This window comes from Sapajus apella, unplaced genomic scaffold, assembly GCF_009761245.1.
Source record: "Sapajus apella isolate SASKATOON/1434 unplaced genomic scaffold, GSC_monkey_1.0 scaffold6, whole genome shotgun sequence".
In the NCBI taxonomy this organism is placed as follows: Eukaryota; Metazoa; Chordata; class Mammalia; order Primates; family Cebidae; genus Sapajus; species Sapajus apella.
Genome location: NW_022436946.1, coordinates 37540568 through 37566684, shown reverse-complemented (window position 1 = coordinate 37566684; position 26117 = coordinate 37540568). Strand labels below are relative to the sequence as shown.

Here is a 26117-nt window from a genome sequence, read left to right as displayed (position 1 = left end):
GATAGAAAACAATCCCCACAATATCGCACATGGAGAAGAAATTACTTGTCCTTAAGTCTTTCTTTTAATCTTGCCATTAAAATGAGATCTTCTGAGTTACCAGAATGGGCATTGTTTTGGCTTGTTTGCCCAGGTGGCTTTATTTTAGACAAGAGAAGAAGCAGCTTGCTTGTAAATATTATTCCCTCCTTTCAAATTCATGTTCTTACGTTTTTGCTTCCGAGGTACAGGATAAACTGATCTGCAGCCTCGGTCAGCTCCGGCTGCTTTACAGGAGGTTTCATGTACAGGCTCAGAGACGTGAAGGCCTTTAAGTCATCCATACTGGTTCTCGAGTGCACTTCCACCGCTGACTGGCCATCAAACATCATGGAGACTTGGATCTGGAGTTACACAACAGTTTCATTAAAAGTGCTTTGCAGGAATGGTTCTCATTGTTCTTCCCTCATTTGTGACAGGGGCTTCTGAGCTCTCCTCACCTCCATATCTTTAGTTATTTACTCACATCCTCCCCTTGTTGGAGAGAGGCTTAGGGCAGATTATGACAGTTTAGAATGGGGTGACAGAAAGCAAGAAAAAGTGGTGACTAAGTAGATCCAAAAATGAGGATAAATATGAATTCCACGATGAACTATATATTTGGTTTGTGTGAACTAAACACCTTGCTCATGTTGGCTGGTAAGCATACAGTTCACAAAGCTCATAACAGTTATACAAAACTAACTGTTTAGGAGGAATAGAATTAATCTTGGTTCCTAATACAGCTGACAGTTTCTCCCTAGGGTCCTCATAAAAGGGGCATGCGGTGAGGCTGGGAGCCACATCCTTGCCCTTGTCTGTACAGTTGCAAGGGGTCTGGACTAGCTTTGTAGTCTCAGACCAGGTGGGCTCTGCCACTTCCTAGCTATGTAACCTTGAGCAAGTCACTTAACCTTCAGTTTCCTCATCTGTGAAATGAGGATAATAAATTTGGTGTGAGCATGAAACACAATGATTACTATAAAGTGCTTTCCAGTACCTGGCCCTATCATTATCATAACTGTGATAATGAGTTCATAAGGTGCCTCTTATAATGGCTCACAGAAAGGCATCACAACAAAGCACAATTCAGTAAGTGCATTTCTAAGAGGCCCAATGTGATATGCTGAACTGGACTGATTCAGGGGTAATTTTTAAAGTATTTAGAAGCAGATGGATTGTGTATACTTATGTCATTTATCTGAATTTTTCCAACTGAGTAGACATCTTTACATTCATTTATTAATATTGATTTGGCTAATGTTGGTGTTCAGTGAGCTCAAAGCTCTATTGCCAGATGACTGGAGTGCAGCTGTCCTATGTTACCAATTGAGGAAGGACTAATACATCTTTTTTTTTTTTTTTTTTTTTTTTTGAGACACAGTCTCACTGTCACCCAGGCTGGAATACAGTGTCACAATCTCAGCTCACTGTAACCCCCACCTCCTAGGTTCAAGTGATTCTTGTGCCTCAGCCTCCTGAGAAGCTGGGACTACAGGTGCATGCCACCATGCCCAGCCAATTTTTGCATTTTTGGTAGAGACAAGGTTTCGCCATGTTGGCCAGGCTGGTCTCAAACTCCTGGACTCAAGAGATCTGCCCGCCTTGGCCTCCCAAAGTGCTGAGATTACAAGCATGAGCCACTGTGTCCGACTAAGACCAATACATCTTAATAAACAAGAAGTGTGGGGGATTAAAGTCTTACATTAATAACTGAGAGTCTGAGAATAGTGCCTATCTTCATGAAAAGCATCTCACTTCGGGGCACTGAGTAAGCACCCAATTCCCAAAGGTAGGGCTAAGTCTGTCTTTAGCAAATGGTCTTAGGTGCTTAAGGTCCCAAAGTCATACTCTTTATATAAATAATATTATAAGAAAGTACTCACAAAAACCTAGCTTTTAGAATACGATTTCTTGATGTACCTTTAGCTAAATCTTTTTTGAAAATAAGGTAATTTATCATAAGGGACCATTTATCATCTATCATTTAAAAGTCAGGTCTATTTACCAAGAATAATCTTCTCCATTACAAAATAGTTTATTTTTAACTCTTCTTTCTCTCAATAATTAGGACCAGTAGTCTGCTCAGGTTAATTCTTAATTGAGAAATAAAACCACATACTTTGATCATAAAAACGGAGTCTGGTCTATGAATCAATTAAAAAAATTCAAGGACTGGTGCGGTGGCTCACGCCTGTAATCCCAGCACTTTGGGAGGCCAAGATGGGAGGACCAACTGAGGTTAGGAGTTCGAGACCAGCCTGACCAACATGGAGAAACCCCCATTTCTACTAAAAATACAAAATTAGCTGGGCGTGGCAGTGCATGCCTGTAATCCCAGCTACTCAGGAGGCTGAGGAAAGAGAATCGCTTGAACCTGAGAAGCAGAGGTTGTGGTGAGCTGAGATGGTGCCATTGTGCTGCAGCCTGGGCAACAAGAGCAAAACTCCATCTCAAAAAAAAAAAAAAAAAATTCAAGAGGTTAAAGAACAAGGCCCACTTTGCCACATACTGAAAAGTTAATTGCTATGTCAGGAGATGTTCCTACAAATGCCAACTCTAGTTGTCTTCTGCTAGGTTGCTTCTGTATGTGTCTCAAAACAATGTCTTTGTTGAGTTTATTCCTCTTAGCCAGTATGTGATTGCTCAGCCAACCCTGTGGGTGGTCAGTAAAATCTTCATCATAATTTGTGTTGTACCAGTGAATTTCTTGAAGAGGTAGGGCAGATGGGAGAGGTTATTCCATTATGGTCATTGCACTAATGAAACTGTTAAAATAATAAATAAAATATAAGAACGAATTGAGGCTTTTATTGATGCTTTACTTGATGTCTTTTGCTATATCAGCTTTATTGACTAGTTTAACTCTGTGGTTTTTAAAACCTGACTATACGTTAGAATAACCTGGGAGCTTTAAAGAAAATACAAGTACGGAGCTCTTTCTCCGCAGTCTAATATATTGCTTTCAGGTTGGGACCAGGAATAGATTTCATTTTCAAAGTTCCTCACGTGTTTCTAATTAGCAAATGGGGCTGAGAATTACTGAGTTGGAGAACACAGTAGAAAGGTCCAGGCTCTGGAATGTGATAATTTGTGTTATGATTATCACTAAGTGACTGATGAGTCTTTTCATCAGTTACCTTGCTGGCAACACTTCTGGTTTGAGCAATGAGCTCTCGAATCCTCTGGATGCTGGCAGAGACGTTGCTTGCAGGCCGCTTCTGCTCAACCGTACGAAGCTGATCCAGGAGCTGAGGGACAACCTCTGTCAGATTTCTTACTGCAGTTAATAAAAATTGATCACTTGAGTAAATATCTCAATATTAAGTATATTTCATGAATCAGATGTAGACAACAAACATGTATTACATATGGTAGAACTATAAGAAATTGTTTTTAATCCTGCAAAATTAATAGTAAAACCTGTAAGGTACATGGATGTGCTTTGGTCAAAGAATAGGCCGAGGCGGACGTCTGGGCCAGAGTGACTCAGCGAGTGTAGGGCATAGGTGCATACTCCATTTGTTATAGAACCTGTTTGTGTAAGTTCATACTTGGCACAGAGCCACTCTTGTTTGAAAACATATAACTGCCCTGCTGAATGCCCTGCTGATGCCATGCACACAGCGTGTGCTCTTGTGCCCGAAGAGAGAGTGCCAAGGTGGCCTGTCTTGCAGACGGACAGAGGGAGAACCAGGGCTCAACATGGCTCGGGTGTGCTGGTGCCCAAAGAGAGAGTAACGCTACTGACCCCTGTAAGGGAGAGCAGTTGCCTTGAAGGCAGGCAGGGGGAGCCAGGAACTGGCTTGGAGAGGGAGATAGTTAAGCTGCTGACCCTGAAGGTAAGGCAGAGCTGGCATGGGAGCAGCAGGAGCAAGCCGCTGAGACAGAGCAGTGTGAGAAAGCTGCTGATGAGAGAGCTGCTGAATAAAACTACATTTCACCTGTCTACATCCCCCAAAGTGTTCTTCCAGCTATCTGCCACCCACCTCCTCCTCTCAGACCTCAGCATGGGCTCAAACCTGACCCCATGTGTGACGCCTGGCACAGTTGTGGACTTAACAAAGTTCAAAGCACAATTCGTTTCTATTTTTATGACATTTATAGTACTTATGGATCTAAAAGTTGTATGTGGAGCAGGCTTTTTCTAAAGGGCAGGGTCCACGGTATATACACAAATGTTCCTTTAACCATATAGCACAGGTTCTTCTTGCATTTCTAATATAACTGATAGAACTGGTTAAGAGGAATACTGGCAAAAAAGGTGGGAAGGTTGTTTTCCAGAATGTCCACGCACACATCATCCTGCTGCCACAGTCCCAGAAGACAGTACTAGAAGGAAGCAGGTAGCACTCAGAAAAGTGGCAATTGTGCCAAGGTAGGGGTGGGCGGCTATGGTCTGTGGGTGCAGACCAGGATGATGCTACAAGCAGATCATAGTGACCTTTTATTTCTTTTTATTCTTGCGCATCTTGCTGGAGAACAAAACAACATCTGGGTGTTGCGGGTTGAGGAAAGCAGCAAAAGAGGAAGTGGCTGGAGGGGGAGATGCACACTCCCCTTGACTCAGTCTAGTGCATCTGTGCCCCACAAGGCTTGCCACTCACCTACTTCTCATGTCCTTTTCTTTGAATGCATAACTTAGACATAGAAAAGAACTCAAGTCAGCCAGGCATGGTGGCTCATGCCTGTAATCCCAGCACTTTGGGAGGCCAAGGTGGGTGAATCACCTGAGGTCAGGAGGTTGAGACCAGCCTGGCCAACATGGCAAAACCCTGTCTCTACTAAAAATACAAAAATTAGTCGGGCATGGTGGTACGCGCCTGTAATCCCAGCTACTCGGGAGGTTGAGGCGGGATAATCCCTTGAACCCAAGAGGCAGAGGTTGCAGTGAGCTGAGATTGTGCCACTGCTTTCCAGCCTGGGTGACAGAGCTAGACTGTCTCAAGAAAAAAAGAAAGCACAAGTCATAAGGATACAGCTTGACGAGAGAAACTCAAAACAAAGAGAATGGCATAACTTTTTCTAGAGTTTCATTGACTGAACAGTGATTCTTAAAAGTGTGGTTCCCAGACAAGCAACATCAGCATCACCAGGGACTTATCAGAAATGCAAGCTCTTTGGCCCTGTCCCAAGCCCACTGAATCAGCAATTCCAGGAGTGGGATCCAGCAGTCTGTGTTTAACAAGCCCTCCAGGTGATTCTCATGCACACTAACATTTCAGTAGCATTGGTCTAGAGATGGAATACTTTTTAGGTATTCTCTTATCTAAGGGCAGGGCCATGGTCATTAAGCATTAGTAGCTGGGCAAGAGCAAGCCTCTTTCTAGAGAAAAGCTAAACTCAGATTCAGGATACTATGTCAGTGCAGATCAAGGAAACATCCCTTCTCTGTACTTAGGACATACAATGTTTCTCTAGCACAAGGAATAGAATTAAGTAAAATAATAGCAACCATCAGTTTATTATATTGATTAATACAGAGGTAAATATGTGTTGTTTGGATCACTGACAACACCTATTTTATAGTATACTAGTCTTTAAAAACTAGAGATAATATACTTAATGAATTGTTAGATAGTGATTATGGAAATGTGTATAAGACAGAGTCCCCCCGCTCCCTACAATGAATTCTCTCAGAAAAAGGAGGCCACTGTATATTAGAGTCTTTATAAAGTTTCTTCATTATGGTATCCTCTTTCATTTACTTTGTTTTGAACCACTAATGCTATTTGAGAAAAGCACAGTAAACAATTTCCATTAGCACTAGTTCTGGATGCTTGCTGGAATCACTTGGTAAGGCTGTTAAAAAATGGAAACAAAAATGTAACACAGATTTAGTACATATTCCTGAGGCAATATCATTATAAATGTAAGAGTTGAATATTATGTAGACAAATGTTTTAAAGACAAAATTTTAAAAGCACTTACATGACTGGTTACTTGGAAGAAATAAATGTATACTTAAAAGATCATTACAAAAGAGCTATTTTACTGTTATGGGAATGGGTATTTGTAAGTTGGAATAAAATTTCCAGTGACAGGTCATATATGGATTTATGACTTTTCTTAATTCAGTTACAAGTGAAAGTAATATTGTATGCAAAACCATACTGGAGAACAAAAAGTTCTAGTCATGATTTGTCATGATATTGATAGACATTGTTATTTAAGAGGTTATGATAGGATTGGATAAAAATGTGAGAATGGAAAAAGGGAAACTTTACGAGTATTACGTGGTTCTAATATCTACAAAATAAATTAGGTAGACATGAAAATATTTCATTTTCATTTCTATAGAACTGTATATTCAAGTTGACCAGCATACTATTCTTAATAGAAAGCTGGAGTTACGTTTGGCTGTATTCAGTATTTGTTGGTAATAACCTGCTTTACTCAGATAAAGAAAAAGCAATGTTGCTTAGTAAAAGCAATGCTATTTAGTACTTTTTTTCCCTAAAAGCTAAACAGTATTTTGTTAAGATTATTTACCCAACATTTCATTAACTTTGTTCCCTAAAGAATAAGTCTTACATTGTTACAATTGCTACCATTATTTCACATAGAAAAAATTATGACTCTTTACCAACGCATCTAGTGTTTATGTGAAATATATATGTTTTTCATATGTATACACACAGGTATAGATACATAGATGAACAGTGCAAAACCGTTTCTTTTTCTAAGCTAACTTCTACAATTTTCAAATCCAAAACCCAAATGAGGAAAACTGTTTTTGACAAAAGTTGTATAGAGTTTAATGGCCAATTCCTTCATTAGATTCAAATTGTAAAATTTCTAAGTAATACCTGCATCTCTAGCAGAGTCCACTGCAGTGTTGTAAGCAGAAGAGTCAAAATTTTGAAGATTCTGCGACCAGTTGGTTAGATTGTTGGCCATGGGAGCGGTGGCCTGTTGCACCTCCATCGTGGTCCTGTTGGCTTCCTCGGTGATCAGCCTGGACTGCCCCAGGCGCTGCTGAGCGTCCCCTTCACACAAAGCACAGGGTCATTCACTTTGCAGAGAAGTCGGACATTTGTTGGGGAACATTAACACCTCTTTAACCCTTGAATGAAACAGATCTCACATTTTGGGCTCTTAAGTAAAAGTAAGATCTTTAGATAATCGTGTGGCTCACTGAAAACAGTTCCAAATTAAGAGGTAAATTAAAAAGAAGAGTATAAGTGTAAGGCCGGTTGCCTCCCTGGGAGGTTGGACACACCCACCTCTGCACCTGGCACCAGGCTCTGCACTTGGCACCTAGCTGCCACATGGCTCCCCTGGAAGGCTCCAGCTGATGCAAGGCTCCTGGCCAGCTCTCCCACCGGAAAACCCGCCCAACAACCAGCCAACCAATAGCGGCCCGCCCCGTTTCAATCCCTCTCCCTTGGAGTCAATCAGAGCACCCCGCTGTTGCTCGTTCCTCCTAGCCATAAAAATCCACGCCCCAGGAAGTTGGCGCGACTTCCCTGACCCCTTTCCCTGGGACCATGGAACCTTGCCTGGGAGCTGAATAAACTGGATTTTCATTTTCTTATATTGGCCTCAGTTTCCTCATTTTAAACTCAGCGATAAACCTTACAATAAATATTTCCTATAAGCTGGTCAGAAAGCCATAGAAAATGCACATGAGATTTTAACTCATAAGAGGTTTGTGTCTGAAATTAATTGCAAATATCACTTTCTTTTATGAAAAAGTGGGCTTGTGGAACACTTATGCCATAAAAATGATGCTATAGAAGTTGATCCATAAAGAAAGGTATTTTTTTAGTAGAAAAAAAGCAAATTTCAAAGAGTTTTATTGGTGAATTCCAATTTTTGTTAAAAAATTACATCTTTAAAATAACCATGATGTAAGTTTACAACAAAAAATTTTGTTTAGGGGATGGGATTATAGGTGATTTTCTTCTTGTTTCTTATCTATATTTTCTAATTTTTCTATAAGAATTATTTTTTTATAGTAAAAACAATTAGAATTCACTTAGGTGATCTTATAACTTCAAATTTTATAAATTTGAAGTTATGCCCTAATTTAGTTATTGAATTTCTTTGGCCCCAACTGTAAAATAATTAGAACTATAAAATAATTATAAATTTGAAGTTATACCATTACCTAAGTAAATTAGAATTATTTTTATTATACAAGTCATACATAATTAATTTAATAATGTATACACAATAATTTATTAAGGTGAGGGTACCTTTCATTTAACCTCACACACTCTGGATTCTGATAAATGCTGATTTGAATCCTGAATCTGCTTCTTATTGGCTGTGCCTGTTGCAGCAAGTTCTCTAACATTGATGAACTTCAGAGTTCATATTAGCCTGAAGGCAGTAGTGGCACTTATCCCCATGACATAAGGTATTAATATGGTTGGCTGTGCTCCCACCCAAATCTCATCTTGAATTGTAATCTCCATAATCCCCACCAGTCATGGGAGGGACCGGTGGGAGATAATTGAATCATGGGGGCGGTTTTCCTCATGCTATTCTTGCAATAGTGAGTTCTCACAAGATCTGATGGTTTTATAAGTGTCTGGCATTTCCCCTTTGCTCAGCAATCATTCTCTGTCCTGCCACACTGTAAAGAGGTGCTTTCTATGATGATGGTAGGTTTCCTGAGGCCTCTCCAGCCATGCAGAACTGTTAGTCAATAAAAACTCTTTTTTTATGAATAACCCAGTCTTGGGTATTTCTTCATAGCAGCATGAGAATGGACTAATACAGGTATGTTGAACACTTAGGACACTGCCAAGCTCATATTAAGCATCAATAAACAGCAACTCTGACAATGCTGATGATGAAATTTCTTTGTGAAGGACCACTCGGCTGGCCAGAGCTTTGGTGCACTGTAGCACTGTAGCTAGGATTCACTCATTCCAATAAAACACCCATATGCTGCACTAGTATTTTAACTTTCACTGTGCTGAGGAATGCACATTTGCTTCCAATCACATCAATTTAAGATACCACTGCAGTCCCAGATTAAGGAAAACGTGTGCTTTTGTTTCTCTACTTGAGCTTGTTGGTCTCCTTGGTCTCTATTTGGTCTCCGTTTGGACCTGCTGTTTATGTAATAAGAATGACTCAACATGTAACAGAGGAAAGCTGTTTACAGCTGGGGCCAAAGAAATCCAATAACCAAATAAAGGCATATTGTTATAAGGAAGGATGTTCATAAGAAAGCCATTATTAAACACTATAAACAGCTTGATCTCATTGATCTCATTAAAAGACACACACACAAGCATGCACACACACAGACACACACACACAGAGGAAATGCTGGAAAAAAAAGGCTCTCAAATATAAAGGTCACCTCTAGGTGGTGTGATTACAGCATTTATATTTATTTTCTTCTTTTTATTTTCTATATCAATTTTTTTGGTGATGAACACAAGTTATTTTGTCATCAGAAAAGAACATTTATGTCTAAAAACATTGACAATAAACAATCACCTAATCCTTCCTTGAAGGTTTATCTTACACTCCAGTGAACCAACAGATGGGACTTCAATTCTCTCTTACAATGCTTACCTCTCTCTGCTGCTTGTAGTCGCTTAATGGCATCATTGAGTCTGGTTTTAAGGGCACTTTTCCTTGCTAGGGCTCCACCCACACGCTTACTAGTGTCAGCCACCGCCACATCACTGCCTGTAGAGAAGGAGCAGAAAGAAGTGGAGCCAAGATGCCTCGAAAGGTTTTCTTTTCAACAAGGAAACTTCTCTTTTGTAGGATGGAGTCATCTGCAGTGTTTGCAGTATTCTGAACACTCTAAACATAGATCAACAATTCTGGAAAGTAGCATTTAAAATTCGAAGTACAGAATTGCAGAACACTTGTAATACTGCTTGTGAGTGACTTGGGATGCCATAATGGTTAATTTCTTTGATGGAAACATATAGCCCTGCTGTGACTAATAACACCAAGCAGCACAATTGTTAACGAGCTGAAAAAAAAAAATCTCTCTCTCTCTCTACATATATATGATAATGACTGGTGATAAGAATAATTCTTGCTTTCTTATTTGTTTCAATAAAATTTTAATTGCTATATAACATACATCTAGAAAAAGCCATCCTTTATAAGTGCACAGCTTGACAAATTTTCACAAAATGAACACCAAATATAACCAGCATCCAGGTCAAGAAAATAGAAACATTACCACCTTCAAAGCTCCCTAGAGCCCGTGTGCTGACCCGAAGATGATCACCATTTTGAATTCTATCTCCATCTGTTGGCTGTGTCTGTTTTTAAACACTATTTAAAAAAGTGGATATAGTATTATAATCTTTTATAACTGTGATAATTTCTGTATAGAGCTATAATACATCTTGATAATGTAGTTTGTCTTCCAGCTTTGGTTTTATTATTCGACTGTCTTGGCTATTATTGGCTTTCCCCTCTCATTTCCATATAAATTCTAGAATATTCAGTTCAGGTACTTCAATCAATACTAAATTGAATCTGTAGATGAATATGGGAGAATTGTCATCTTTACAAATTTGAGTCTTCTACTCAATGAATATTATATTTATTTATTATTTACATATAAATTCTTGTTTAGATCATTTATCTGGATCTTTATGTGTAGCAAACTTAGTCTCTTTTATCAAATTTATTCCTATTTATTTGATGCTATTGAAAACACTGTTATTTTAAAAAGTTAATTTCCCATTGTTGCATATAAAATTAAGCTGATTTTTACACATTGAATTGGTAATGTAGGGTGTCATTGTATTGTTTCTAATGTCAGTAGAAAAGCGTTCATTTCCATTTTAATATATTTGCTGAATATTATTTTATTTTTCAGATTATGAAAGTTTCTAAGTTTGCTGAGTCTTTTTTAAAATGGGTATCAAGTTTGTTAAATAGTTTTTCTACATGTAGTTAGATGATCATACGAATTTCACTGTATTCTATAAATGTGACAAATTACAATTGATATTTTAAATGTTAAACTATTCTTGAAATCCTAAAATAAACTCAAGTTGGACATCATATATTGTGCTTTATATATGTGCTAGATTTGATTTGCTAATATCTTAATTAGAATTTTTGCATCCCTTTTGTAAGAGAATTTGGCTTATAATTTTCCTTTTTAATAATATCCTTGTGTGATTCAGGTAACCAAGATTTGTTGGCTTCATAAATCAAGTTGGAGAGTGCTTTCTAGTTTTCTGTTTTCTAGAAGAGTTTGTGTGAGAGTGGTGTTATTTCTTTTTTAAATGTTTAAGAATTCACTGGGGAAGCCATCTGAGTCTTGAGATTTCTTTGTGGGTAGGGATCAATGGATGGTTAAATTTATTATACATACGTATGTACAAACAGTTCTATTAGATTTCCTATTTGCCTCAGTTCTGGGAGTCTTTTGCTTACAAAATTGTTATTAAAGAGTGCTTGTGGCACAGTCGCTAAACTGGGGTTATCCTTGAGCAAATTCCATCAGGTCAGGATGTAATTATCTCATCATCTGAACTAAAGGATCAACTTTGCCAGTAATTCTTTGCTTCTGTTTGTGCTTCGTTTAATTCCAAAGCACAAAAATTTTGTTTCTTAACAAACAGCCAAATAGTTTTATCACTTCTAATTACACTTTTCTCCTTCTTTCCAATGGGATTGTAAAGCTACACTCTCTGATGGCACTCTTTTTCTTTTCTAATATGTAGTCTTAATGTGTTTGGTTTATTATTATCTTTTCCCCCCAAATATGTGTATAATGGGTGGTGTTGTCACGAAGTACAGTTAACCAAACACGAGCACTTCTTTTGCATTTTCTCTGGATAGTGTGGAGAATTTGTATCGCACCCTGACTCCTTCCTCTTTCAAGTTTCAGTTTCCAAACATTAGAATACGAACAATGTTGTAGCTCTTATTTTTGGGTCTCATGACTGCAAAAACAAAAAAGTACTGGCCGACATACTGAGAAAGAATATATTTAACTCTATATTTGGAGCTCTTGATACAAAAAAGAGAAAGAAAGTCTATTTTGGGCTTTATGTTTATAAGAAGAAATATTTCAAAAGAAGTGTGTTCTATTTGGAATTTACTGTCTTACGTAAATACTCTTCATTTTTCAAAGAGTTAAGTAGAAGATTCATTTAAATAGCAGCTTCCTGAGATTATATTGATTATCAACTATGTGATATATATAATGAAAAGGAAAATTGGGAAATAAAGATTACTGATCATTGAAAGGAATTTGGAAATGAAGAAAAGCTAATCTGAAATGATAACGTCATTTAGCAGATGACCTTGGTTTAATTTGAAAACTTGAATGTACATCACAAATGTGTGTATTTTCAAGGGAAGACAATCCTATAAATTTTTTTTTTTTTTTTTTTGATACAGAGTCTCACTTTGTCACCCAGGCTGGAGCTAAGTGGCACGATCTTGGCTCACTGCAGCCTCTCCCAGGTTCAAGCAATTCTCCTGCCTCAGCCTCCGGGTAGCTGGGACTACTGGTGCTCACCTCCCCGCCTGGTTAATTTTTGTATTTTTAGTAGAGACGGGATTTCACCATGTTGGCCAGGGTGGTCTTGATTTCCTGACCTTGTGATCTGGCCCCCTTGGCCTCCCAAAGTGCTGGGATTACAGGCATGAGCCACCGCGCCCAGCCCTGAAAGTCCTATGAAGTTCTAAGCCACACAGCACTAACTCCTTATTGTTGTTCCTTTTGCAAATAAGTACATGAAGGGATTTGGCCAAATGAGATCATGATATAGGAGAAAAGGTCTGCAAAATAGTCAAACAGGCTTATGCAGAGAGATTTATCAGACATAAAATATGGAACTTTGAAGGGATGTCATTCCCAAAATAGTAAAGTGTTTTTTATGAGGTTCCATAACTCAATAATGACAATAACTCAATAATGAGAGACTATATTACAAGTTATCAAAAAATAAAATAAAATATTTAAGTCACTGTGTCATGATGACTGACACATTCTGGTCTTTACAACACAAGAAACAAAAGCAATACATAGATATAGCAACATTTATTTAGAAATATTTTACTGTTAATATTCTAATTCTTCACCACCGATATTCTAAATATTTTCCAGAGAGTATGTTCATGATAGACTTACATAATAAATTAATTAGACATGTAATAATTAGAATAGAGAAACAATGGCACTTTTTATTGCCTTTGTTCACCCACAAAAATAAAATAACAGTTGTTTTACGGGAAATAAATAGTTAAGTATCTGCGTATGAAAGCAAAGTGCATTTATCTTCTCTATATAATGGCTCTTTGCAAAAGAAAAGAATATACATGATTAAATGAGATTAATTACTTTGACAAAATTGGGTGAGGTTTTTGTTTTAAAACTTGGCTTTTGTTTTTAGGTGGTAGTTAGAAGTTCGCTAGATGAAGAATTTCCAACCTCATTAGTCAATGTTCAAAAATCCTTAGGAATTAGTTCATTATCTCAGAGATGAATAATGTTTTTAGTCCATTCAATTGTTTTTAAGAGTAACTCACAAGATTCAAAATTATCTAATGTGATTTTGCTTTTATTTTTTCTTCCCTCCCTCACTCTCGGATGTGCACGCTTTATCAGGTGCAAACATTGGCCTTTGGAAAAACTTCCTTCCATATGGTCATTAGGTCTGTCATAAATACAGTAAACTGTGTAGACTGCAAACCACAAAAAAAAAAAAATGCAAATAACCAGATGGTTTCGTGGTACCCTGTCATCCTAATTGACTTAATAGTGGCGATCCATTCCTTCATGGGAAACATTTTAAAAGGCCTTCTGAATTGTTCAAGAAAGAGGAAATTCTGTACTATATAGTTTTAGTGTTAAGCGTATTTTATGACATTTCCCCTTAAAAATTGGTATTTATGGTAAGTGTCTACTAATCAGCCTATTTGATTAGCAGGAATATCAGCAATAGGTAAGATAGCCGTATGTTTCCATGTAGTTTACTACTTGGCAGTTGTTTAAAATCACAATTTTAAGTTTCAAATCTTTACTCTTTTATAACTTAACTCTGAGCAGGAACTGTTGATATGTTATTTAGTTATTATTTATTCTTTAATCTTAGATTTTGGAAATCTCTGTCTACATGTATGAAAGGACGGAAGCAGGTGTACGTTAGAAGGGAGATAGGAAAGTGAAGATATTTACTAGACTCTGCCTTTGCTTGCAGTTCTCTGGCTTGATTGAGGAGGTTCTCGCTTTCATCTTTATGGTAAATGATTTGAGTATCAATCCCACTCACCGCCTACAAAGGAATTGGGAGGAGAGAGTAAAAATGACAGCAGAAGAAATAAGCTATTCATGGTTGTAGGATTTAAATGACACAGTTTATCTGCTAAACACCAAGCAAAATTCATTCAGCTTCATTTTCACAGCTCAGAATTAAGGTCAGATATAAATGTTACCATGAGAAAGCAATGTCTTTGGCATTTTCAAGGTAATTTTTTTTTTTTGGAAAGATTAAGTGAACCTAGACCAAAGCCCTGGCCAAGGCTTGTCACATAGAAGCCATGCAATAAATAATTTTGAGTTGAAAAAATCTAAATGCATGCATAACACAACTTCTCTATCAGCAGAAACTAATTTTAAATATATATATATATATATATATATATATTTTTTTTTTTTTTTTCAGGGACTTCGACTGAAAAAACCAAGCTGTCAAAGAAAATGGCATTTGGTGACGGGAGTACAGCACATCTTGAAGAACCTGCAGACTGAAACCTTGATGGCCTTCATGAAATGGTCTTTCCTTAGTTCCCCTGCCCTTTCCACTCTTTCTGCCATTGGTATTTCACACTGGAAGTTCAAGAGATGACATGGGAAAGCAGAGAAGTCATAAAGTGGAAAAGGCAAAGTGTAAATGAACTTTAAGGGAATACTCACATCATAAATTCGGTCGGTGGTGTTCAAAGCAAATTCTGCTGTTTCGTTGGCTTCACTAACATAATTGACAATATTTTCATAGACATTTGATGCATCCAAAGCCTTCTGTACCAACCCATTCATATCTGAACTGTGCAACTTCCTGTTAATAAAAAAACATTGTTATTTCTCCTTCTTACCTTTTTGAGGAATGGGACCATTTTTAATGCTTGTTTTTTAAATACTTCTAGGATCACAGATGCTTCCTTCCTGTTATTCAAAGTTACCTGGAGTGGCAAGGTTTTCTTGAGGGTCACACCTGCTCTGCATTCTTCTGTATTTGCTGAACTCCATTTTGGTTCTGTGACAGCTGCCTGTCTGGCAGTGCAGCAGGAAAAGGGAATGATGATTTAAAAACAGCCTCTGCTCCTATTCCAGCAGGAAATTGTTTATGTGATGGATGTCAGGCAGAGGAATGAACCCACGATCATCACTACCTAGTGCTTATCCAAATCAGCATTGTTATTTCCTTTCCGTAGAGGAAGCCAAGGCTCTGGGAGAATATGCAGAGCTTGTCTAGGGCACATTTTGTCAAGGTTTGTCTCACTCCTGAGGCCTGGCTGCATCCTGGGGCTCAGGAATGAGACAGCCCCAGCTGTTGGGAAGGTCTTGATGTGTGTGTGGTGGAGTACATGTTGTTTGCTGAGAGGCAATGGCAAGAAACACTGAACTATCCCCAGGCAGAAAACTGATAGAACAAGTAAGCAATATGTACCAGTCATGCACTAGTTAAACCAGTTCCCCAAACACAGGATGTATGACCTTGTCCCCATTGCTGACTTGCAAAGAGTGCTTTCTAGCTTATTTCTATTTTAGTAGTGAACAGGCACTATCTGCCTGTTTAGCTTATCTTTATTTTATGAAGAAATACTGAGCACCTGCTTATTAAAAATAATCACTTGTTCACAGAGAATAAATGCGTGGGTCAGAGTCTGCTCTGGGCTTTCAGCTGGGAAATGCTGTCAGTCCCCTGAGGCTCCACTCTGTTTCCCAATTTTGCACTCTATCGTGTTTCTGTTTCTTAATTCCTTCAGTGCCACCTGGGTTGGGGTCTCTACGACTGAGCTGGTCTTGGCAAGTGGTGCCCAAATGTGGGGCTCGAACCCAGGACAAAAGGTCACCTGAGCGACAGAGAAAGAGGCAGCTAATCTAAGCTGAAGGACACCCGAGAACTCTTGAAAAAAATCTCCCAGCGTAAGTTGGGAGAGCTCAGAAGGTCAGGGTCACAATGGGACAAGTTTCAAGCAAACGCAAAGTCTATCTTAGCTTGCTTCATTATTTGCTTAGAGGAGGAGTTAAAGTTAGTATTAGCTGCATAACACAGCTTTTTAATGCAGTTGAAAAATATTATCCCTGGTTTCCTGAGCAGGGAACTCTAGACATAGAAGAATGGGAAAAAGTGGATACTACTTTTAAAAAGGCATATAAAGAAGGAACTGAGGATATTCCAATCCCAGTATAGTCAGTTTGGGCAATGGTGCATTCAGCAGTAGAGCCATTTCAAACTGATGATAAGGAGGAAGATTCAGGGGAAGAAGGAGAGTATAATTGGGATGAAGAAATTAAAGATAACCCAGTTAAGAAAAAAGAAAGACTAAATGAGGAAAAAGAAGGAGTTTGTCCATCAGCGCCTCCTCAATATTTCATCAAAGAGTGGCCAGATCCACCTGACATTTCCCAGAGGAATCAGAGGCTGTTTTGAAAGTGAAACTAGAAGAGCAGTAATGGGTCTCTTCAGGCTGGAATTCAGCAGCTGGTAAAGACAAAGATTTAGAGGCTTGGCAGTTTTCTGTTATAATACACCCTCAAAATCAACAAGGACAGTTGCAGGTAACATTTGAGCCTTTTCCATTTAAACTTTTAAAAGAATTTAAACAATCCATTAGTCAATATGACCTGGGATCTCCGTTTGTTATGGGACTGTTGAAAAATAACAGGGGGAGGAATACCAGATACAGGTGATGGGGGGATGAAGGCAGCAAACCACCTTGCCATGTATGTACCTATGCAACAATCCTGCATGATCTGCACATGCACCCCAGAACCTAAAGTACAATAAAAAGAAAAAAAGAAAAAAAAATGTGGCCACCTCTCATAGATTAATTCCTGCTGACTGGGGCACGTTAACTTGAGCTTGCCTGCCTCCTTCTCAATTCTTACAATTTAAGACCCGGTGGGCTGATAAGGCTGATATTCAAGCTAGTATGAATGCCAATGCTCAGCCTCCAATTAATATTACCATGGAACAGCTCACAGGAATTGATGCATAGGGTCTTTTACAAGCACAGGCCACTATGGCTGATTTAGCCATAGAGCAGATTAGGAAATCGTGTTTAAGAGCTTGGGAAAAGATTACAATGGGAGGTGAAAAATTTCCATCCTTTAGTGCAGTGAGACAAGGACCAAAGGAGCCGTAAGCAGACTTTATAGCTAGATTACAAGAAGCCATCAGAAAGTCAATTGCAGACACCGAAGCTCAGGACACAGTACCGCAGTTGCTAGCATTTGACAGTGTGAAGGCAGAACGTCAGCTGGTCCGAGTGCGGTGGTGTTACTACTAATTAACCACAACCAGTTAAAGATTTCTTTGTTCCTTCTCCACTCCCTCTGCTTTACTTAATTACAGAAGTGAAACGAAATTTCACATATTGGGCATATATTCCTTTCCCTCCTCTGTTGCAACCTATGACATGGTTAGATCGCCCCGTAGATGTATACACTAATGATAGCTTGTGGGTGCCGGAGCCGATAGTTAATCAAGGCTCGTCTCATCCTCAAGAAGAATGTATTTTGACGAATATCCCTCTCGGTTTTGAACATCTACGTATATGCCTAGCAGCAGCTAAAGGATGTTTACAATAAAAAATTCAGGCATGGCTAGCCATAGTACCTGGAAAAAATCACACTTGTGCTCAGTTGCATATGATTTCTGGCCTGGGTATTTCTTACCATAATTTGGGAAATAAAACAACGTGTTTCGCCCACCCAAACCTGAATGTAGACAAAATAAAGAATGGTCCTTTAAGTTAAAAATATTAACCAGGGAAGATTGTGTCACGGCAGAGGCTGAGGTGCTGTGCAATGATGGAATTATTATTGACTGGTCCCCTAAGGGGATATCTAGCATTAATTGCATCAATCAGCCCTTTTGTCATGACACAGAGTCAATTACGTGGTACACAAAAAATAATAACAGTTCCGAGTCAAAACCAAACACTACTATTGTTTGAAGAATTGGGGGCATAACAAAACCTAGGCCAAGAATGGTTTGGCTGACAATGGGAACTGAACAAAAAGAACTTTGGAAAATACTTATGGCCCTAAAAACAACAGAGGTCTTGAAAGGAAACTATACTAGATCCTGTTCCAGTAATTATTATTCATTCAAAATTGTAAAAAATAAAACTCTTTGGATACAGAGTTGTGTTAAACCCCCTCATCTTTTGGTGGTGGGAAAGTTACAGATTTATTTTATTAACTCCAAAGTGACATGACAATATTGTAAATTATTTTCTTGTGTGTTAATGCTTCTACGTTTAACTCCCACAACTCTATGCTATTAGAGCTTGAGAGGAATATGGCTACCTGTAAACCTACCTGTAAACCTGTCTTGTCCCTGGGAAGCATCTCCCTCAGTGCATATTCTTACTGAAATTATACAAAAGGTTTTAAAATGTAGCCGAAGATTTATTGCAACTTTAATTTTAATTATTGTGGGTCTGATTGCAGTCACAGCCACCACAACTGTGGCCGGAGCAGCCTTGCAAGCCTTCGTACAAACTGCTGAGTTTGTCAACAATAAGCAAAAGAACTCCACCCTGCTGTGGCATTCTCAAACAAAGATACATCAGAATATAGCTAATTAGATTAATGATCTTAGGGAAGCAGCCTGGTTAGGGGACAGAGTAGTTAGTTTAGAATATAGAATTCAATTATAGTGTGATTGGAATACTTCTGATTATTGTATTACTCCTTATCCTTACAAGGAAGCTGAGCACAATTGGGAAAAAATAAAGCGTCACATGGAAAGGCATGCTGGAAACTTATCTTTGGATATAGCTAAATTAAAAGAGCAAGATTTTCAGGCTTCTCAAGCACATTTAACTTTAATTCTGGGAATGGAATTGCTTGAGGGAGCTGCTGATGGATTAGCAGTCCTAAATCCAGTGACCTGGGTAAAAACACTTGGAGGATCTCTGATTGCTGTTATGATTGTGTTATTAATTTGTCTTATTTCTCTTTGTGTAGTCTGCAGGTGCAGATTCTAAATCCTCCGAGAAATAGTTCACCAAGATAAAGCTGTGCTTGCTTACCTAGCTTTGCGCAAAAAAAAAAAAAAAAAAAAAAAAAAAAAAAAATAAAAAAAAAATGGGAAAAGCTGTTGGGAGAAGGTCTTGATGTGTGTGTGGTGGAGTACATGTTGTTTGCTGAGAGGCAATGGCAAGAAACACTGAACTATCCCCAGGCAGAAAACTGCTAGAACAAGTAAGAAATATGTACTGGTCATGCACTAGTTAAACCAGTTCCCCAAACACTGGATGTATGACTTTGTCCCTATTGCTGACTTGCAAAGAGTGCTTTCTAGCTTATTTCTATTTTAGTAGTGAACAGGCACTATCTGCCTGTTTAGCCTATCTTTATTCTATGAAGAAACACTGAGCACCTGCTTATTAAAAATAATCACTTGTTCACAAAGAATAAATACGTGGGTCAGAGTCTGCTCTGGGCTTTCAGCTGGGAAATGCTGTCAGTCCCCTGACGCTTCACTCTGTTTCCCAATTTTGCACTCTATCTGTGTATCTGCTTAATTCCTTCAGCACCACTGGGTTGGGGTCTCTACGACCAAGCTGGTCTCAGCACCCAGCCCTTCCTCAGCACACAGCCCCAGCCCAATCCACCATCACCCCTGCCCTTCCACACCATAGTCTCGGCCTTTGCTCCTCTCTGGCCTGTGTAAGGTTAATCCAACATTTACTGAGCACCCATCACACACTGGGCGCTCACACACAGGGGCTAATAATGTAAGATATAACAGGAATAAAATATGTAAATGCTTGGTATACCACGCCTGGCATCCGGTAATCATCACCGTTTATTATTACACTTACACCACTTCCTGAATTGGGATTGGACTGGCATGTCGCTCCTAAAAATACAAAAATTAGCCAGGCTTGGTGGCGCACACCTATAATCCCAGCTACTCAGGAGGCTGAGGCAGGAGAATTGCTTGAACCCCGAAGGCGGAGGTTGCAGTGAGCCGAGATCGTGCCACTGCACTCACTACACTCTAGCCTGGGTGATAGAATGAGACTCTGCTGAAAAAAAAAAGTGCCTAGGGTCTGTAGAAGTCATGTGGCTCTGTTCAGCAAAGGGGATTCTAATCTAAATACTCACTACCTTTCCTCCCCACAACCTCTTCTTAGAAAATGGCTCAGAGAGCAAAATCTGGGGAAGACAGATAAGAAAACGTTTTAAAGGAAAGGGAAAAAAGAAACAAGGTGTTACAGATATGTATTAATATTATTAATATTTTAAATTTTGCTCATGAGAGTGGTAAGATATAAAAGCATGAAACAAAGCCTTTATGACTTTGCTTTTATTACTAGGCACAGAACAAGTACTACCTCAATATTCAAATTTAAAAATGTGTTCTTGAAATGGAAGCTTCTTAATGAATTATGTTTATCTTTGAGAACAGCATATAAATCATTGTGTACACCTGACAGATGTGGAAGGATATTCACATTTTGAATGAAAATGTCTCTAAATTGAAATGCTTTCATGAACATATAGTAAGAAATATTCTAAATACAAAAGGACTTGAGGGTGATTGATATTTTGGATCATGTTTCATGTAAAGCATGTAGTAACTGTCTTAGGATCATGCTGGAACACTGTTTGTTGCAGAGTGGCATTATGCAGCTGTTATATTTTGGAATCCCAATGAATGGGATGTAGTTACCAAAATGACAGAGAATAATGAAGAGAGCCATAAGATGGATCTCAAAAACAATATTCTGCCAATATAGCATATTATCAAAACAGTATTTTTTCTAAGCTCCATTTTATTGCCTTCATCAAAAGCTAATTTTCTAGGACCATGATACCCAGCGGGATATAGCACTGTCTTACCCACTCATACACCAAGATTTTATATAATCTCTTTTTTTTTTCCTCTTCATAGGAGATTTGGAAGAGTGTTTGAAAATTTTGGCAATCAAGAATAAGAAAGTGATTTATATTTTGAACAGAAGTTAATACTGGTTCTTATTTTATTCATGACCTTTACTGGTCCTTTTTTTTCTAATCTTTCTCTATAATGATCTCATTATTTACCTATTATTTCAGGGTCATGAATTCAATTCCGATCTTTCAGTACTTTTCAATTAACATTAATTGAGTGTCCAAGGGTTGTGTGACTCTCTTCTAGGTGCTGGGAGGAAAATTGCCAATTGATTTTCTCTTAACAGGTGTTGAAATAAAATAGTTCCTGCTGGGCACTGTGGAGTATTTATCAGAAGTCAGTTATATTGTCAATTCCCAGCCAGCTTTACTTAAGACACTTGGGTGTGGAAAGATAATGCTGTCTATGAAATAAATAGGTGATGTTAGAAGTAGACCTTCTAAAGGATCTGATTTATTTGATAATGTTTTATACAGCATTTATGCCCCCAACCAAAAAGTCTTCATTCATCCTACTAATAATTGTGGAATGAACACCCTCCTCTTCCCAGAATACAGGACTTTAATATAACAGATTTTTTAAAATCAAAAAGACCATCTCCCCCAAACAATGGCAATGAACAATGATGGACTTTCAGATGGACCAAACAACCAACCGACATATCAACAAATAAGCATATGCATCCTTAACCAGCCTGCTAAAATTGTATCCCAGTAGCTCTGGCATATGGAACTGAATAGTAACATTTTCTTCAGCCCATGTAGATTTTTCCATTTTCAAAACCAGGATATTACCTGCTCAATTCATTAGCTTCCTGTTGAAGGTCCTGTGCATGGTCAATAGCTTCTTGGACTAAATCATGGCTGAGGTTACTTAGATTAGATAGTTTTACTTGTAGCTCATTTTTGGCTCCATCTATTTCTGCATAAATCCCTGATGCATTCTAAAGAAAAACATTTTTTTAATAAATAAATTGAATTTAGAAGAACTTAAAACATTTTTCCTAGGTACCAAAAGATAATCTCTATTCTTTCCTATTTTGAAGGTCAGTAAATGTTAGTGCAGAGCCGCATAAGTCTAAAATGCTCTAGGTAGATATTTATTTATCCTGCATTGTCAGTGCTTTCTTCTCTATCGACTGCTTCCCATTTCTGCATTCACAACCCAGAAATGCTCTACCATTTCAGACCTGAAACCTAAACTAAGCTAAAACCTTCAATTATCTACACATTTCCCTAATGTTACCACAGTACTTTTTGCTCTCTTCATAGCAAATTATTTCAAAAACGAGAAGTTGTTTATATATGTTGTCTCTATTTTCTCATTTTATATTCCCCATTTTGACCTATTCCTATCTGATTTCTACTCCATTACTCCACCAAAAGAGAAGTTCGCTTGATGACATCTAAGTTACTAAATCCAATGACATCATTCAGTTCTCCTCTTATCTGACCTTTCAGCTCCGTTTCATGTGGCTGACTACTTCCTGAAACTCACCTGTGACACAGGCTTTCTTGGTTTTTAATCCAACCACAGACCTACGATTTTGCATAAAGATCATGCAACTGTGGAGATGGATGTTCCTGCAAACCCATGACTTTCAGCCTTGGATGGCCCCTCAGTGCTGCAGGGATTTGTTCTCCTAGTCACCCAAATAGTGATTCTAAACATTGTCATTACTTCTAAGTCAACATTTCCTTCACCCACCCGCATCTGATTCTAAACAGATCACTTTCTTTTTTGTTTTATTTGGAGGTCATCCACTGTTAGTGGGGGACACTTCTTCCACACTTCTGATGTCTCCTCTATATGAAGGGAGCCCAGTGAGTGAAACTCTAGACTTCTCTACCCCTTTCCTCACTCTACTCCTGTGAGAGGGGAGGGATGGATTTGATGGGTAAATTTGGGACGATTAACTCTACAGGCTCTGCCCAACTCCACCTTTCTTTGTCCTGGGAGCAAGCTGTCAGCAGAAAGCCTGACTTTTCCTGTGTTCCTCCATATAAAAGCTATTTTGGGAAGAACTCCCATCTAAGCCAGACAGGTGTTGCCTGTCTGGTTGGGCACAGCTGCCTAATTCTGGGACTGAATGTCAACTGCCCCACTTGGCTAAGAGACCTAAAGCCATGCCTGATGCTTAGCTGCTTTGGAAATAAGGCAACCTCCTTGGTCTGTGTATTCACTATTTTATTTATGTTTCAACCTGTTTAGAACTTGGGTTCTGGAAAGGGGCACTGGTTATCGGTAACCCCCTCAGAGACCCCAACACCAATGAACAGGAATTTCCCCCACTTTTTGCTACCAGCCCCCAACCCTTCCGCGAAAACTCTATACATGATTTATAGCTACACCTACACATAAATTTCTCTCCAATTTTAAGAGGAAAAGTGTTCATTTTCTGTATAAAGCATGCTGCCCCATTGTCTTGGTAACCCTGTTATTCATTCCTGCTTCCTAGCTACTGACTCTTCTCAGATGTAAACATGCTCAAGTATCTCCCAACAAAAAACAAAAAATCTTTTGTTTGTTTCTTTCACTCTAGGCTCCCTTCTAGCTTTTTCTCTTGCTTTGACACAGTACACTTTACAGAAATTGTTCTTGCCAAGATTACCAACACCTGGCCCCAAATCGCCAGATCCACTTGACATTTTCCCACCTTTATTTACTGGATCTATCTGTGGTTTGCTATAGTGTTGGTCATTGCCTTTGCTTAAAACTCTTTCTTTTCCTAGCTTCTGGGACTGTGCTGTCTGCTGGTTCTCCTTGTTCCTTGACCAGGAAAGAGACCATGAAAGTTGGTGTTTGATTCCCAGCCCTTTCCTCTCCCCTGAGTGATCTAACTTCCTTCTCTGAGAGCAGTCTTCTAGTATTCCAATCCATCCTCTACTATCTTGCAGGAAATGTAATCTTTCTACTAAGCAAGTCTGACCATGTTATTTCCCTTCTCAGAATCAGCCAGTTGCTTTGCAGGAATGAGTCCAATTTCTAAGCATGGCTTCATCAACTGACCACTCTTCTCTCACCAATTTCATCAATTCTCATGACCCCTAACCCACTATATCTCTTGGTGTAACCTTGACCAACTGCTTGTTGTTTTAATGCTCCATAATTTTTTCTGGTCCCTATACCTTTGCACATATTTTCCCCTGCTGGAATAATTTTCTTTTTTTTTTTTTCCTCTCTAATCTACCTGGAAAAGCTCTACTCCTCCTTTAAAATTCAGCTCCAATATCACTTCCTTTATGTAGCCATCCCTAACCTCCTCAGGACTCGTTAAGTGTTGCCACGTGTTTTAAATATTCATTCATGTGTCACATGATTGTAATAATATTAAGTGATTGTTTAACTCACCACATCATACAATCCTGGGAGGCAGGAACCGAGTTTAACTTATTTTTGTAATCCCAGAGCATAGCACAAAGGGTTCCTAGTACAAAGGGTTTATTTTTGTGGAGGCAGTATTAAATCCCTAGCCATTTTTATTGGTCATCTGGGGAACAATACTTGGAAAAAATGCTTTTTAATTGTATAAGTGGAAAATAGACGATGGACATACCACTTTTACTCATTCATCCAATCGACAAACATTGCCTGTGTACCCATTATGGACTAGGCGCTATTTTAGGAGGTAGAATACCTTTGAACACAGCCTCCTTTTTCAAGGAATTTACAGTTGAGTGGGGGATATACAGATAATAAACAAGTGACGAAATAAGCCAATAAGCTAATTTCAGGTAGTAAAAGACATTTTGAATAACTATGACAGGTGGGCTGGGATGAGGAGTGAGTGGGGGTCAGGGGTTCACTTGGATGGAAGAGTCATAAGGACACCAGCCATTTGAAGATCTGAGGGCAGCAGGTGCAGAGGTCTCAAGGCAGGAAATAAGTATGGTACGTTTGAAACACAGAGAGGAGTTTGTTGGGGTGTAGTGTGGTGAGTCAGAAGAGAGCTGGGTATGTGGTCAGAGAAGTGAGTCTGAGCTGCATCATGTAGGGTCTCATGGGCCATGGTAAAATGAGCTTGTTTCTTACTTTAAGTGCCACTGGAAAGTGTGTGTAGGAGAAATAATGTTGGTTATGTTTTCAAAGGATTGTTCTGCTCCTGCACAGAAAATAAGCCTTGAAGGACAAGAGTGGAAACAAATGGATCAGCTAGGAGGCTCTGGTGGCAATTTAAATTGCAGATGAGGTGACTGGCACCAAAGAGTAGCCGTAGAGACTTGGAAGTGGTCAGAAATCAAGATTCAAGGCCCGGTGTGTTGACTCAAGCATGTAATCTCAGCACTCTGGGAGGCCGAGGCAGTGGATCATCTGAGGTCAAGAGTTCAAGACCAGCCTGGCCAACATGATGAAACCTTGTCTCTACTGAAAATACAAAAAATTATCTGGGCATGGTGGTGGATGCCTGTAATGCCAGCTACTTGGGAGGCTGAGGCAAGAGAATTGCTTGAGCTCAGGAGGCGGAGGTTGCAGTGAGCAGAGATCGTACCATTGCACTCCAGCCAGGGCAACAAGGGTGAAACTATGGCTCAAAAAAAAAAAATAAATAAAATAAAATAAATCAAGATTCATTTTAGAGATAAGGAGAAAGGAGAAAGCAGTAGTGACCCTGGAGTTTTGATTTGAGCAATTGGATTGTGCCATTTATTGAGATGGGGAAGGAGTGGGTTTTATTCAAGACACATCAAGTTTCATATGCCTATTATTAATACATGGTAGATGAGATTGTGACTTTATTACAATCACACTGAGTTCTGACTTGAAAATGTCAAGTAAACACTTGGATATAGGAGTTTGGAACTCAGTGGAGGTGTCACAGCTGGAGGTATAATTGTGTAATCATTGGTGTGTAATTGTTCTTTAAAGCCATGGAAGTCAGTGAGATCAGCTAGGGAGATAGTATAGGTAGAAAAGAGGGCCCAGGACCATGCACAGAGCCATTCACTATCCAGAGCAGAGATCAACATGGCCCAGGGTCAATGCAGCTCAAATCCCTTTTTT

The 26117-nt window shown here is 38.8% G+C and overlaps 1 protein-coding gene and 1 long non-coding RNA gene across 5 annotated transcripts in view; one reads left to right on the top strand and one right to left on the bottom strand.

Annotated features, from left to right (window-relative positions):
- Window positions 1–26117, bottom strand: part of LAMA4 (laminin subunit alpha 4) — a 154666-nt gene that overhangs the window by 32423 nt on the left and 96126 nt on the right. For all 4 annotated transcript variants that reach the window (XM_032274986.1, XM_032274988.1, XM_032274985.1 and 1 more), the window contains exons 14-20: window positions 21911–22059; window positions 14894–15035; window positions 14156–14252; window positions 9559–9675; window positions 6828–7007; window positions 3159–3298; window positions 210–383 (exon numbers count right to left, since the gene is read on the bottom strand). In XM_032274986.1, coding sequence (XP_032130877.1) covers window positions 210–383; window positions 3159–3298; window positions 6828–7007; window positions 9559–9675; window positions 14156–14252; window positions 14894–15035; window positions 21911–22059 — 999 coding nt within the window. The remainder of the gene's footprint in view (window positions 1–209; window positions 384–3158; window positions 3299–6827; window positions 7008–9558; window positions 9676–14155; window positions 14253–14893; window positions 15036–21910; window positions 22060–26117) is intronic.
- Window positions 3015–15533, top strand: LOC116549429. Its single transcript, XR_004267868.1, has 3 exons — window positions 3015–3101; window positions 7620–7622; window positions 15522–15533. It is a non-coding gene; the product is annotated as an uncharacterized LOC116549429 (long non-coding RNA).